Source organism: Nycticebus coucang, chromosome 22 (assembly GCF_027406575.1).
Source record: "Nycticebus coucang isolate mNycCou1 chromosome 22, mNycCou1.pri, whole genome shotgun sequence".
NCBI classification, from domain to species: Eukaryota; Metazoa; Chordata; class Mammalia; order Primates; family Lorisidae; genus Nycticebus; species Nycticebus coucang.
In genome coordinates, this window is record NC_069801.1 from 18537542 (window position 1) to 18553868 (window position 16327).

Below are 16327 nucleotides of genomic sequence, written 5' to 3' on the forward strand. Positions count from 1 at the left end.
AAAGTATGTGTGGGTAGTTTTAAAAGTCCTCCAGGTGATTACAATATGCATCAAGGCTCTAAGGAGGCCACAGTTGCACTGGCCTTGAGGCCTTTGTTCCCCATCAGTGTCCAACTGCACTAACGCACATGAGGATGTAAGGGAGTCAGAATGAAGCCTGCTGTGGAGCTCAGGGAAGCTTCCACCCCACACATCTGCACAGCCTCCAGCAAAACCACGCTGCTTTCTCTCCTCCACATAAAGAGATAATGGCCACAATGCCTAGAAAGGCCCCTTGGACCCCAAGGGAAGCCCTGGGAACAGGGAGAAAAGGGCAGCTCCTGAGCCTGGCAGCTGCCATTGCAAGATTCTGTTTCCCTCCAAAGAGTGAGAAGGTGAAAGAAGCAGAGACAAGTGAAGGCCTTTCCTAACAGCCGTTGGCTGATGGAGAGATGGCTGCCAGCGGGCAGCCTCACCAAGCAGACATACAGCTAGTGAGTGAGATGGGAAAGGGACAGATGAGGAAGCCTGGAGGGAGGGAATGAATGAATCAGTGAATCAGGGAAGGAGGGGAGGGAAAGGAGGCAGGAAAAATAAACAGCAGATGGATGAACCACTGGATGGCCAGATGAAGAGCTGGGTGATTAAGAGCAGGACCCTCAGCCAGGCATGGTGGCTCACACCTGCAATCCCAGCACTCTGGGAGGCTGAGGTGGGTGGATTGCGTGAGCTCAGGAGTTTGAGAACAGCCTGAGCAACAGCGAGACCCTGTCCTCATTAAAAATAGAAAAATGAGCTGGGCATTGTGGCAGGTGCCTGTAGTCCCAGCCAATTGGGAGGCTAAAGTAAAGGGATCATTGAAGCCCAAGAGTTTGAGGTTGCTGTGAGCTGTGATGCCACAGCACTCTACTCAGGGTGACAGAGTGAGACTCTGTCTCAAAAAAAAAAGGCAGGGGAGGCGAGACCCTCACACTCCCAAGTGCAGCCTGTGGCCCAGCAGCAGGGGTATCATCTCGGAGCATTTAGAAGTACACACTCTCTCGGGCGGCGCCTGTGGCTCAGCGGGTAGGGCGCCGGTCCCATATGCCGGAGGTGGCGGGTTCAAACCCAGCCCCGGCCAAATTAAAAAAAAAAAAAAAAAAAGAAGTACACACTCTCAGGCCCCTCCCCTGCCTACTGAATCTGCATTTTAACACATTGACCATCACACTAGAGAAAAAAATTCTTTTCCTTGGGGCTACAGTGTTTTATTAGGTCAAGATAGATCAAGAGATGTGTGAGTTACATATGGTTTGCGAGGCCCCAGGCTCAAAACTAGCATAAGTTAAATACAACTCACATAGCAGTTAATGTGTTAATAAGATCTCCAAGTGAGTTGCAGGCACATGAAAATTTGGGAAATTATTAAATTCTCAGTGTCTCTAATCCTAACTAGTTACATTACAGTCACACTAAGAACTGGAATAAAGATAGCAATGCCTGACCCCTACCTCAGGTCAACTAGGTCAGACCTCTGGGGGTAGGGCCTAGGCATGCTGTCTGCCTAGTGACCCGAGGCAGTTGCAATGTCCAGCCACAGCTGGGTACAATCAAGGCAGACCACTTGGGCTCAGGGCCTCAGTGCCTAAGCCCAGCCGCATCATCCATAGGTCTGACTGGCTCTGCTCTTTCCAGATTCCTTCTTTCTTGACCCCACCTGACGGGGGCTGCTTCTGAGACACTCTTCATTTGGCAGAGCTGTCTGAGGGGAGAGGAGGCCTGTCACCATTGTCCAACGCATTACCACCAGCCCCTGCCCAGAGCGACCCCAGGGCCAGCTGCTCCCAGCCCAGTGGCTGCTAAAGTCGCCAAGGGGACTCAGGGACAAATGGACCTTAAAACCGAAGCCTCTGGATCTGGCCCCACTGTCAACAATCTGTGATCAAACAAAGATACAGCTTTAAGGTCACCACCGTTGAAGGATCTTCCAGAACTTTTAGCACCGAGGTGGCCAACTGATGGCCAGCAAAACAATTTCCTTTAGTCCAAGCAAAAATTTTAAATTGAATATAGTTGTTAACATCTAAAATCTAGAGCTTTTATGTTTTAAAGATCTTCTAGATGCTACTAGAAAATTTACCGTATCTGGGAACAAGTCCCTGGAGCTGTGTTGGAAGCCCTGTAGCTGGCAGCAGCAGCCCATTCCCAGAGCCCAGCATCTCCATCCCTACCTGACCTGTTTTGCTGGAGGCCCTGCCCACCCAGCTCCTGGAAGGGGTTGACCTTAGAGGCCCTGCATTCCAACCCAGCCCTTCCTCTGGAGAAGCTAAGGACCTGGGCGCACAGAAGCACAGACTGTCTCTGCCTTTAAGCCCAGATCTCCTGTGTTCTAGGTGGCCTCTCGTTCCTTCCAAAGCCCCCCAGCCCTTGTGGGAAGCTGAAGTTCACAGAAGGGCCAGCTTTTGTGAGAAGCAAGAATGCAGTTTAATGGGATATGTTACTCCACAGGCTCCTTCCCTGTGCCTCACCCGCCCTCCCCAAAGGGAGAGCCAATCAACAGCCAGTCCATCCCAGGGAAGGCCTGGGAAGTGACATTCCCTGGGAGAAGTAAGGGCAGAGCTCCCTGGGGAAGCGAGGCTGGGGAGGGAAGGGGAGAAACTCCAGAGACCCCACTTAGAACATCACTGTTTAGGGAAGCTGGGGTGTGGGGAAGGTGCCAAGGCGGGGGGGGGGGGCGGGGTGGGAAGGACAAGGAGGTGGAAGGTCATTTTTATTTCTTCTCAGTTCTCTGGGAATCTCTTCCTCTTGTGGAGGGGAAACGATTTGGCAGGCCAGAAAAAATCCTTTAAAGATTGTGTCACACTTGGTCAAAATGTCTTTTTCTGACATTGGGGCAGGAGGTCAGGGAGGGGATAGAGACCAGGCGGGGAAGGGGAAGTTTGGGGACAGTGTGAGCCTGCAGGGGTGGGGCACAGTGTGGCCTCGCTGGATCCTATTCACATGTGCTATCCAATGCCAAGCCAGTAAACTGATGTGACCCGCCTCTCCAGAGGCAGTTAATGGGGAAAAAGTGGCTATGGTGACCGGCTTCTGTGTTCTTCCTGAAGGTGAGACACTGTGGCTTCGTGTAGACAAAAAGCCCAGGCAACCCCTTTGTGTCTCTGTCACAGGCACCTCTGAACTGTGCTGGCGCCTGGAACTGAAGCAGGCACCTGGAAGTGGGGCGCAGAGGGTTGGGACCATGCCTGGGCCCCCACCGCACTGTCTGGTTCACAGGCCTGCCCTAGGCTCAGGGGCTCTGGCTCTGCCTCGGGGTCCTGGGGTGGGAATGGGCCTTGGCTGCCCTCGCTGCGGATTGGTTCTCCTTGGAGTCTGTGCTTCAGGAGCCTAGGAAGTCTGTGGAGGGGAGTTGTACCAGAAGCCAGCTGGGAAGTCAGGGGCCTCTGTCCACTTCTCCTCTCTGCTCAAAGATCCACTGGACCCAGCAGGAGTGGGGTGCTGTCTCCAGGTGAAGCTCAAGGCAAGGGCAGTGGCAGCAGTTCAGGTCCCATGCCAGGTTGGAGGGGTGGCAGAGCTGCTCCCAAGTCATCAGCTCTCACACAAGCGATGCACATTCTCCTGGTAATGTCCTGGGGAAGCTGGGGTGGGGGTGGGACGGTGGCACGGTTTCTCCCTGGGCTTGTGTGACATCACTACAACACTGGGATCCATTTGTTGTCCTCGTTGTAGAGGAAGGACTGCTTTCCTGGGAACTCTGGCCTGTATGTGGCTGTGAGGGGGGAGAGAGAGAGAGCATTAAGAGAGAAAAGGTCCTTGCTGGAGTCTCTGGAATTCTATCTCAGAGTCGGAAAGGCCAGGGACCACTGTTGCCACCACTGTATCTCACATGTGGGGAGGGCGGGGAGGGGTTGTATGGCTTTGAACTGGCTGAGGCAGGACTTGAACTCTGGCTTCTGCCTTTAACTTCTTTAATAGAACCAAATTAGCCAAACCATTTCCTATGAAGTTCGAGAAACAAATTGTGTGAAACAATATTCTTGAAGCAAGGCGTCACCTTGGGGTGGGGGGGTTCTGATTTAGTTCAGAAATTTCCAGAAAAGTGAAGGCCATGACAATTACAGACTTAGTTCTCTAGGAGATGAGCAGCCAGGACTAGGCAGGGCTTGAGAATCACAGCCCCAGGTGACCAGAAACTCTCAGTTGACACTGACTTGGTCTATGAGGGTCCTGCACACATCTCTGTTTGTATATATGGGAAGCTGCTGGGGGAGCCCATGGCAGTCCAGGCATATCTGCACCCACTGGAGGCTGGGAAGGCAGATGCCTGTGCGTCAATGTGCCCAAGGCCCCGCAGGGAAGCCTGTCTTGGCACAGGTGCCCAGAGCAGCAGTCACTGCCTGTCCCTCTGTGCCAGGTGCCTGGCACCATACACAGAAGAGAGAGGGCCCTCAGACAAAGCCCCTAGCAGGGGTGCTTTGCTCTCGCTCTCTCTCCAACCTGCAGCGCTGCAGGCACAAGCTGATTTTATGAGGACTTTTCTGGCTTAGCTTTGGTGCCATATATCATACAAAGTATGCCAGGATAGATCGATCCTTCCTTCCTTCCTTCTTTGCCTCCTTTCCTCCTTCCAACCCTCCCTTCCTTCTCAGCTTTTATTATTAGTGTTTGTATATTTAATGTATGGGCTAAGACAACTCTTATTTTTCCAGTGGGGAAAAAAAAAGCTGGACATCTCTGTTAGAGGATGGGGCCAAACAGGGTCAGACCAGGCTCCCCAGCCATCCCTGGGCCTCCTGGAGCTCGCCATTGTATTGAACATCTGCACATTTGCTGGCCCACACTGAGTTTGCTGGCCTAGCCAGATGACGCCGGGTCAAACCTCTGCAGTTTATAAGTTTATCACACATCTGCAAGACCACAGCTGTAACAGTGGCTTTCCCCCTGTGCCATCTACCTTATATGAGTCTCACCTGTAAGTGCAGAGGAGCAGTGTCTCCCTACTAGACTGTAGCCTCTGGGGGCAGGCACCAGACCAAAGTTATCCCTGCTCCCGGAGGAGGGAACAATGTCAGGGCTCATTGAAAGGCAGAGTGGGGCGGTGCCTGTGGCTCAGTGGGTAGGGTGCCGGCCCCATATACCGAGAGTGGCGGGTTCGAACCCGACCCCCGCCAAACTGCAACAAATAGCCAGGCGTTGTGGCGGGCGCCTGCAGTCCCAGCTACTCGGCAAGAGAACCGCCTAAGCCCAGGAGTTGGAGGTTGCTGTGAGCTGCGATGCCACTGCACTCTACCAAGGGTGACAAAGTGAGACTCTGTCTCTACCAAAAAAGAAAAAAAAGAGAAAGGCAGAGTGCAACCCACTCACTGGCTCAGCTTTCTTCCTCCCATGCCACCTGTCACCAGCTCTGGCCACTGTCAGGGAGTGCTAATAACTAAATGTCACCTCCAAAAAGGCAGTGGAGCTGGATGGCTGAGAAGCGCTGCTCCGTCCAACAGTGCCTGGTTTATCTCATAATGACCAAGGCACAGAGGGAGAAGCACCTAGCTCTCAGTGCCCGCCACCACCTCACTGTGGGTCTGTGACTGACTTGCTCATCAGGCCTTCCCTGTCTACAAAACGAGTTGGCCACATTAGACCAGTGGTTTAAATATTTTTAAGGCTAAGAACTTTTTGGACAACCTGACAAAAGCTCTGTCTCCTTTTCCCAGAAAGCAATGTCTGCGTGCCCCCAAATCCACAGACAACTATGGAGCTGCAGTCCCCTGACAGCCCATCTTTGAGCCTCCCAGGTCTTCAGTTATGAATCCCCCACCCAATCATCTCTAAGGGCCCTTTTACCTTAAAAAACAAAACATTTTTATACTCTGAAAATGTGAGCCGATAACTCTTCTAAATCTACTTTTACCCCTGTAACCGGTTGGGCAAACAGCCTATAAATCAGTGGCATTTGATGGCCCAGGAATGACAAACAATTGCAGATTTGGTTTTTACAATCATTTAAAACAGTCCTCTGACCTGGGCCAGGCAGGCCTGGCTGGGTTGGCGCCAACGTCCACCGGCTGGTGTTGGACACGAACGATGCACTAGAGATGAAATGCTTGGGGGGCCCTGTGTAGTCCACGATCTCATACTGCCCAGGGCCTGGGAGAGGAAGCTTCGGGGGCAGAGACGAAGGCTGGGCAGAGAAGTTCAGAATGGGGTTTTTCCTTCAGAAAAAACAAAACGGAAAGACGTCACTCAAGTTGTCTATTGGGGAAAGGCCAGGTTTTAGACACAGCTGAGGCCTGCATAGCACTGAGCGGTCAGCAAGAGGACTGGACGTGGCTTCAGGAGGCCTGGGAAGAGCCCTAGCTCCACTGCCACTGAGCCGGGAGCCCTGGGCTTCAGTTTCCTCTTCTGCACGTGATAATCCTAATGGTACCAACCCCATAAGCTTGTTGTAGGGTTAAGGGAAATGACTGATGCATCCAAAACACGGCACTCAAGACAGGGTCCAGCACATGGTGGGAGCTCCGTGTGCACTGTTACGGATGTTGTTGTTGAGCTAATCAGGAACAGCAAGCGGCGTTTACCACCTGCGCCAACTCTGATCAACTGGAGGTCCTGGCTGGACCTCTGTGAAAAGAACTGAGGCCTGGGTGGCGCCTGTGGCTCAGTCGGTAAGGCACCAGCCCCATATACTGAGGGTGGCGGGTTCAAACCTGGCCCCAGCTGAACTGCAACCAAAAAAATAGCCAGGCGTTGTGGCGGGCGCCTGTAGTCCCAGCTACTCGGGAGGCTGAGGCAAGAGAATCGCTTAAGCCCAGGAGTTGGAGATTACTGTGAGCTGTATGATGCCATGGCACTCTACCAAGGGCCATAAAGTGAAACGGGCGCCTGTAGTCCCAGCTACACAGGAGGCTTAGGCAAGATCATCCGAGCCCAAGAGTTTAAGGTTGCTCTGAGCAATAACACCATGGCATTTAACCCCAGGGCAACTGAGTGAGACTCTGTCTCAGAAAAAAGGAAAAAGAAGAACTGAGGCCTCACAGGGGCTGGATGGGAAGAGGCCTTGGGGATCCACTTGTGAAGTCTGCCCTGGCCAGGGATAAGGAACAGGCATCCACATTGCAGGGATTTGCCTTCCCTAGACCTGCAGGTCTCTAGAGGCCGCTCCAGTGATCTCTTTCCAGAATTCTACTAAATGTCCTCCGGGGCAAGGCAGGAGTGGGATTGGAAAAGCACTGGGTTGGAAATCAAGAGACCTCTGCGTCAGAACTTCCATTTATACTGTATTGTTTATTTTCAGGAGTGTCTGCCACTCCCTTCTGGAAAGGGACTCTTTCTTTTACTCTGGTGTTGAGAGATTAAATGACAAAGAAATGGCACTTGTACTCAAGACCTAGCTCTGTCACTAAGTCACTTTGGGCCTCAGTTTTCCCATCTGTAAAATGAAGGATTGGAAAAGATGACCTCTGAGATCCCTTTCATAAGGTTTGGATTCAAAGTTTCCTGGGCTTCGAGAGTGGTCTGGGGTGGTATAGGAGCCACATTGCTCTCCTGACCACACAATAGAGGGCTCCTTCCTTCTGCCTCTCAATTGAGGCTTCTTCCAAGGCCTCTAAACAGAAGGGAAGAGAAGGTTCTCAGCACCGAACAGCCAGGGAGCCTCTCCCCACCTGGAAGCCAGCCCAGCCATGCAGAGGAAGAGACCTGATTCCTGGCCACTGGGATGCTGCTGCCCTTTGGCCAACACCTTCTTAAACCCAAATAGCTCAAAGGGACCCAGAGATGTCTTATTCAACCACCTTACTTGGCTAAAGAAGTTAGTGTCTAGAAAGACAAAGTAACTCATCAAAGTCACAGAGCAAATTCATGGGATATGGGGTAGAACTCAAGAACCTAGCAATTTGGAGAAAGCATGATGGTGGAGGGGCCTGGGTTTGAGAGTCACATGCCTGAGTCTGGATTCCAGACATACCACTTACTTGCTGTGAGGCCTCAAATAAGCCTTTGACCTCTCTGTGCCTCTGTGTCAGTGTATACAGTAAGGAGCAACAACACCAAATCTTTACAAGGGAGTCATGATGAATAGAGAAAAGGCATGGAGAGCACCTAGCATAGCCCCAGCACATAGTAGGTGTGCAGAAGTAGTTACTATTATCACAATCATCCCTGTAGCACCACCACGTGCTGCTTGGTGGCAGGGAAGCAACTGAGCCTCAGGAAGGAGTGATGTAGGGGCCCACTCACACCAGAGTCACCCTGAGGCAGGGGACACTCCCACTGACAGGAGGACCTTGAAAGCCATTGTAAATCTGCTGGAGACTTACATCACTCCATGGAGAAGCAGCTGGCTTGGATGCTTACTTTTAGAACAAAGGTACCCACAGAAGAAGGGGGGAACTGCTGCCTCCCTTCTTCCTGTCCAATCTGCAGGGAAGAACTGGTTACAGTGCGTGATCAGCAACCTCTCCCCTTGTAAATGTTAGCTGGCTTCTCCTTGTTCTGGCTTGTGGCTCCCCCTTCAAAACACCCCTAGACATTTGATGAGTGCATGGCTAGCATGATAAACAGACAGGCTTGATTCCTGGAAATTAGAGCTTGAATAAGCCAACCATTGTATGAGGTCATCAGTCTGGGCTACCCCAAGCCCAAGATTCCCACCCTGTTCTTTGAGAAGACCACGAGGTGTTGCTTTCCTAGCCAGGACAGCCCACAGGAGGTTGAAGCATGCTGAGTTAACCTCTTACCAACATTCCTGGCAGGAATGAATTAGAGAGGTGCCTTGCCCTCCATGCCGTCCATATGCCCAGGACAGGCTCAGAACCTTCAGCCCAGCTCTGCAGATCTTGAGTGAGCCCAGCCACGTGTGCGGCTCTGTGCTTGGGAATCTAGAATGTTCTGTGCTAAGATACAGACCTGAATGCCCCTGAGGGCTTGACAATCTACTGCTAGTGACAATCATGACTGGTAACAATTTAAGGCAGTATAGGCTGTGCGCTCAGGCGGAGCCAGGTTTGAATCTCCACTTCCCCATCCAACCAGTTGTATGTCCTTGGAAAAGGCTCTTCACCTCCGTAAGCCTCAGTTTCTTCATCTTTAAAATGGTGGACAATAATGATACCTGCCACCCAGGATTGTTAGAAGGTTAACTAGTCCTTTACTTGTACCATTTTATTTATTTTTTTTTTTGTAGAGACAAAGTCTCACTTTACTGCCCTTGGTAGAGTGCCGTGGCGTCACACGGCTCACAGCAACCTCCAGCTCTTGGGCTTATGTGATTCTCTTGCCTCAGCCTCCCGAGCAGCTGGGACTACAGGCGCCCGCAACAGCGCCCGGCTACTTGTACCATTTTTTAAAAAAATAAAATCTGTTACAATAGAGGTAAAAATACTGTGCATTGAGGGCACAGAAAGAGACAGAATTCAGAAATCTACCCTAGGAGAGAGAACATTTAGCCTGCAAGGTAAGTGGAAATCTTCAGGTGAGGAAGGTGGGAAAGGGCATTTCCAGCAGAGGGAAGGGCAGGGCAAATGTGTGGGAGAGGGAAAAGCCATGGCCTCTGGAGCAGGAATCAGGACAGATGGAGACAGAGGCCCAGCCACCAAGATGCCAAATCTCCACCTGCCCTTGATTTCTGGGTTGTTTGCTTGTCTCCAATCACCCGCCTTACAAAACTTGTGGAGTAGGGTGCTGGCTCCATATACCGAGGGTAGGCGGGTTCAAACCCGGCCCCGGCCAAACTGTGACAAAAATAATGGGGCGTTGTGGCGGGCACCTGTAGTCCCAGCTACTTGGGAGGCTGAGGCAAGAGAATTGCCTAAGCTCAAGAGCTGGAGGTTGCTGTGAGCTGTGATGCCACAGCACTCTATGGAGGGCAAACAAAGTGAGACTCTGTCTCTGAAAAAAAAAAAAATACAAAAAACTTGCGGAGGAGTTAAAGGCAAAGCTCGATTATGGCCTCTCAGTCCAGCCTCATCGCCTTTGCGTCCTTGCTCCCATCTTCCCTTCCAGAAACACCTAACACCGCCAGCAACTGTATGCCTTCTGCCTGTGCTGCTCCTTCCATCAGGAACACCAACTTTCCCCGCAAACTATTTCCTTCTTCACTTTCCCATCTCCTTCAGAGGAACTTCTCTCCCCCCCGCGTGTCCCCGGCTCGCCACCCCCCACCTGCCTTGCACGTCCCAACCAGGACGGACCTGGATTCCAGTCCCAGCTCTGTCACCTCAGCGAGTCTGTACTTCACTGCAAACTACCCACAGGTAAGAGAGTTAGCGAGTTGGTGACACCAGACATCCTCTGTGAGAGCTCTTAGAGAGCTGGCCCCTCAACGCAGTCTGGCTTTTCTTCCCTTGTCTGCACTTAACACATTAGATTTTCTGTGGTTTTTAACTTGCCTAGCTCTTTAAGGGAGGAGATTGTGTTTTACTCAGCTTTGAGGCCCCCAGCCCTATTCCAGAGACATTTGTGTAACTACAGAGAAAAAGCAGAGGAGTTGAAGCATGGAAGGGAGGCCCACCTGACAGTTTTATCCTCACCCAGGGCTGGTGTCTCTGTGGAGAGGTGAGGCTGGCAAATCACGAATGTCAGGCCAGATGAAACCCAGGGCAGCCCACAGCACATTGTGAACGGGACTTTTATGAGCCTCATTGCTCAGTTATAAAAGCCAACCCGGGCCTGCCCTATGGAAAGAAAACATCTATCAAAGGCTCTGAGTTGGCCACAACTAGATTAAGACTGTTTGCAGCTTCCAAAGTGAGCTGTTTGCAAATTGTCCAAGAATAATGAATGTCTATGAGGCCTCAGCGGGTCACCTGAGGAAGGCATCCGAGACCCTTGGGACACTCCCAGGCACAGATTCACTCTGCCTCAGGGATTCTCAGGGTCAGGAGGGATAAAGGGGCAATTTTTCTCATCATTAAAGGGCAGCCGGATTGCCTCTGGGGCGGAATGCAGTATCTACTTAACAGGGTAGCGGTGACAGATTACAGCCAAGCTTGGGAAGAAGCATCCCATATCTAATTGAGAATCCCAGGGGAACTTAAGGTGGGTCTAACGTAATTACCCAAATTGGAGCGAGGCCAACAGGGCTTGATTCTTCGGCTCTGGCTGTGACAGAACAGCATGTCTGTGCAAATACAGTGGCTTCAAAACTCCAGGAAGTAGATCAAGGGTTAGAAAGGTGTCTCGGGGTGCTCCACCTCCTCGCTGGCGAGCTTGAGTTGGAAGGCAGCATCTGGAAGGAACTATTTTGATCTCTAAAAACCCTTCCCCTGACTCACCCTAATTCATTGAGTCACCACAGTGACGAATATTGAAGACCTCAAGAAGTGAAACCTTGGCTGACACTTCACTTTGCTTCTAAAGCTAAACCCTAGAAGCTGATAAATCCTCTTAGCTCTTGAGTCAGCAAGGAGGCTATAGCAAAGGAACACCCATGATGTGTTCTTCAGCTAAGGAGCTTAGCAATGCTGGTGTGAACACAGAGCCAGCCCTGCAGGAACTCAAGAACCATCAGTGAATGGAGAGGATCTGCTCACGGGCTTTGGTGAGAATGCGAGTTACCACGGGAGTTACCCGGATCATCTTTTACTGCAAACACATTATGAGGTGTTCCTATCCCAATTCGCCAAGGATGAATCTGAATTTGAGTTAAAGGACCTCCCTTCTCCCAGTAGGAAGACACAGGGGTACCACGGTGGCCTGACTTCGGAGCCTGTGCTAACCCAGGCCACTCTCTGTGGCCTCTCCAGGAGATATGACAAGCACATTCCCTGATCTCTGGTGGCCTCCTGAGCACCGTGGTCACATCACTCAACCTCTTGCCTCTGGTTCTCATTTTTTGGGGTGACTAAACAGCTCCACGGAGAAGTCACATCTACCCAGACTCTTCCTGTGTCTTAAAGCAGACCCAGAATACTACCCAGAAATACTGCAACCCTACCCGAGAATGGGAGCAAGTGCTCCCAACCCAAGACAAATGAGGCCAGGTCTCCCATTGTGTGGACATGTGTATGAAATCTGATGGCTCAAGCTGTGTATTTCCAAAAGAGACAGGCAGTGACAAGGCTCAGTTTCTCCATTGCTGGTCCATGTAGCCCTGGAGATCTGAAGAGGATCAGGTCTGATGTGGACAAAGTCTCAGGACAGGTACAGGTAGGCAGGAAGGACATAGTACAGATGCTCTCAAGGATCAAACTCCCGGAACATGGGCCACCGCATGGCTCCTGTCCCCTCTTCCCCCAAGAGACACAGGAGGGAACGGAGCTGGAATCAGAGACTGGGGTTCAGATATTCCCTCAACACTCTGGTTTTCTTTATATTACCCAGTTTCCTACCCCATTTCAACGGAAACAGATGGATGCTTTTTTAGAAGAGCCCAAAGCGCACCAGATTTAGCTTCTTACTTTTTAAACGAAATTACAGATTTCTCAGCTTCATCCTTCCCATGTCAATTTTAAAATACATAATTTGGACCTCCTCTGTGGGTCCAAGCTGGCTCTACAGTCACTGCCCCGTGCACTCCCCTGAGTGTCATGGCAAGCAAAGCTGGGGTCATGATGTGTCAGAAATGGTAAGATGGCTCCCCTTTTTACTCATGGAGAAATGAGAGCTCAGAGGGGCTGAGAGCAGCCCTGGACCACAGCACCAGTTACACAGACATCCTGCTGTAGAGCCTGGGATGCCATCCACTCCTCTAGGTGCACCAAAGTTTAAGAGATATTGGGTTAACAGGTTCCTTTACTGCAGGCCTTCTCAGAGCCTTTAATCTGCCTGTGTACACTGTGGTGCTCCCAGGGGCAGAGTTACTATCCAGTATTTCCTAGACTTATTAACTAAACACCTTCTATGTATGAAGCATCAACAGAGAGCCAGTGAGCCCCAGGTACCCCCAGACACACTGCCCCTTGGGACCCACATGACCTGGCATTTTGTTGTGTGCTCCGGGTTTCAGGCTAAAGGTAGGGTGTTCTGTTCACCTGGGCCCCCCCACAGCCTCCAGCACAGAACTAGATACCTTCAGAGCCCGTTGACTGACAGATGCAAATACCATAAAATGAGAATTATTTCAAACCACTTGTCTAAACTTGAGCAAAAGCCAAAAGACACTTCTATGGGCAAAACAGTTAAAAACTGAGTGTTCTCCAGTATCCTACCTCATTTCATCATTTTCCTTGAAGAAGTTTCCAGATTTGCCCTGGGAGCTTGAGCTGCTATGGTAAATAACAGTTATACCTATATCCCAATAGGTACATAAGATATGGAATAATAACATAGTAATAATAAGAGTAATATCTATTTTCAAGTATTTTCTCATTTAAACCTCACAGAATTCCTATAAGATATTTTTTGTTTGTTTGTTTTGTTTTTGTGGTTTTTGGCTGGGGCTAGGTTTGAACCCGCCACCTCCAGCATATGGGACCGGCGCCCTACTCCTTGAGCCACAGGTGTCACCTCCTATAAGATTCTTATCTCCACTTAGATAAACTGAGACTCAGAGAAGAGAAGTCTCTGGAAGGGACAGAGCTGGGATTCCTGCTTAGGTCTATCAACCCCAGCACCTATCCTCTTAACCATTCTATGTCACTGGCAGAGCAGGGACAAAGTTGCATGCCCCAGTCCTGAGCTCTGCAGCCCAAGTATAAAAGGAAGAAGGGACTTGCCTGGTGGACTCTGAGGCTCCAGATCCTACGTTTGACTTGGCAGATTCACAATTACTCCTCTCTCTTACTCTGTCCTCAGCTGAAGGTTGGGCTCTGTCCAATGCTGCTAGCCTCCCTGGGTTGCCTGGACTTCTGACCCATTGTGGCTATGGCCCCTCCTACCTGCCTGACCTCCCAGGAGGGACCAAGGTGGCTCTATGCTCAGTCCAACTCTACTGGTCAGCCCCCCTAATGACCAGCCCTGCCTGGAGGAGCTATGCAGGATTGAGAGCTTAGAAAATGATCACAGGACTGAGCTTAACTACAGTTAGTTTTAGAAATTCTAGAACTATTTGAAGAATAAACAAGCTCTGTGAGTTTTTGAGCCTCTCAGGTGAAAGTAACATTAAATGAGCAGAATTGTAAAAACGGTAACACAAATCCCTATCTTCAGTTTTAAAATTTGTTATTATTGAGTCAACATTTGCACCTAATATATGCCAACATACATTTTTAATTCTGAAAACCATCTTATGAGGCACAGATTATCCCCACTTTACAGATGAGGGCATAGAGGCTCAGAGAGGTTAGAACTCTGCCCAAGGTCACACAGCATGAAAACCACAGAGCCGAAGTACAAATCCAGCCAGTCTGACCAACGTCTGGGCTTAAAAGTCCATCAGTATAAAAACTATGAGAGGTTCACTGCTTCTGTAAATCCTGCCACCCCAGTAGAAGATTTTGTGTTATAAAAACAGAATAATGTCAGTACCAGGAAAGTACAGCATCCTGGGAAGGGTGGAAAGATTCAGATAGTCCTAATGTGGATTCAGGCAAATCTCTCAGACTCACTGAAGCCTACTTCCTCTTCTTTGAGGTAAGAATAATAATTCTTACAACTGGGTTATTATTATAATTGAATAAGATTTTAAGTTCCTGGCACATAGCAGTTGTATATGCATCTGACAAGTATTTACTGAGCACCTATTATGTGTCAACAAGGGCCCTGGAAGCGTGCCCTGGCACTGGGCCTGCCGAGCAGTGACACCTCTTCCTTTTCTATCCACATTGAGGTCCTTCCCCAGAACACCTTTCAAAAGAGCAGAATGATCTGGACTCACGGGATAAGAGTCTTTCTTTGAACTTTGGTGCCATCATTTGGACTGTAATAACCAGGTCCTGGGCCTGTTGACGTCAATTTTAATCCACGTTCAGTTTTTGATTTAAAACAAGACATTAATATCTTTGGCGATCGCTTCACAAGGGATTCGTTGACATTATAATGCCCTAAGCAGAAAGAAAATTTTAAAACACAATAAGGAACTCTTCTCCAATAAATGAAAAGCAGTACCTTACCCCTAAGAATATACTTGATAGCTATAAGGCACTATCACTCCAGTATGGCCACGTGGAAGGACTGCCTGAAACAAAAATAGTGCTCACTACTGAAAACACTGGCACCATGTGTGTTTTCAGCTGGCAGCAGCCGGCCCCATATGCGAGAGGTGGCGAGTTCAAACCCAGCCCTGGCCAAAAACTGCCAAAAAAAAAAAGCCTTGAAGGTGTCTGCACACTCTGACACAGGCTTCCTTTTGCTCACAAGTTGAGAAAATTTTTCAACAGAATGCAAAAATTCTAAGCACAAATATGTACACAATAGGAAGCTGCAATGTGAGAAAGTGTAAACAGCCTGAAGTCCAAGTTCAGGGGCAGAGTTATGGGAACTGCAGCCCCATCTGGTGGAATGTCAGCCCTGACAGTGATATATAGGAAAGAACATACGTCCGCATGGAATTTTTTATTTATTTATTTATTTATTTTGAGACAGAGTCTCACTAAGTCGCCGTTGGTGGAGTATTGTGGTATCATCGCTTACAGCAACCTCAAACTCTTGGGCTTAAGCGATTCTCTTGCCTCAGCCTCCAAGTAGCTGGGACTACAGATGCCCTGCCACAATGCGTGGCTATTTTTTTGTTGCTGTTTGGCAGGCCCGGGCTGGGTTTGAACCCACCAACCCCAGTGCATGTGGTCAGTGCCCTAACCACTGAGCTACGGGCGCCAAGCCACATGGAAATGTTTCTGAAAACAGATATGAATAAAAAAAAGTAAATCAAAGCCTCGAAGTCTACGTGTACTATGATGACATCTATGTACAAAAGGACCCATCTGAATAAAAATAATGGGAACCTAGAAAAGTGAAAACAACTGTATTAGTGGAGGCATCTTAAGTGGGGAAAAGGTAAAGTTGATTTTAATTGTTTTAAATAAAATTTACTTTTCCATTGTGAAAGTACTGAAAATAACAGTAGGTATATATGAGTAACATTTTATTGAAATGATAATCTCTAATGACGGCAAAGGTGAGGAAAACAGGCACCCCATAGAAACAAGATGATAAATTATTCTTATACTAAAGGGCAATTTGGTTACAAATATCAAAATCCTTAAATATTTTACATACCTTTTGACTTAGTAAATTCCACCTTGAGCAATTTATAGAAGGAAATCATCTTGATTGTACACAAATTGTTAGCAACAAAGATATTCATCATAATTCTATTCACATTAGTGATCAATTTAAAACAACCTAAATTTTCAACAAGAGAGCATTTGTTCCTTAATACATGGTACCATCATATGATGGAATATTATACATCCATTAAAAATGATGTTCTAGGCCTTGTGCAGTGGCTCACACCTGTAATCCTAGCACTCTGGGAGGTCAAGGCTGGCGGATTGCC

General features: G+C 49.2%; 1 protein-coding gene across 8 annotated transcripts in view; it reads right to left on the reverse strand.

The window, feature by feature from the left end:
* Positions 1 to 1227: 1227 nt before the first annotated feature.
* STPG1 (sperm tail PG-rich repeat containing 1) overlaps positions 1228 to 16327 on the reverse strand; it is a 53672-nt gene continuing 38572 nt past the window's right edge. For all 8 annotated transcript variants that reach the window (XM_053576126.1, XM_053576127.1, XM_053576128.1 and 5 more), the window contains 3 exons: positions 14708 to 14873; positions 5974 to 6164; positions 1228 to 3727 (listed from right to left, as the gene is read on the reverse strand). In XM_053576126.1, the coding sequence (XP_053432101.1) occupies positions 3651 to 3727; positions 5974 to 6164; positions 14708 to 14873 (434 nt within the window). In that variant the 3' untranslated portion in view covers positions 1228 to 3650. The remainder of the gene's footprint in view (positions 3728 to 5973; positions 6165 to 14707; positions 14874 to 16327) is intronic.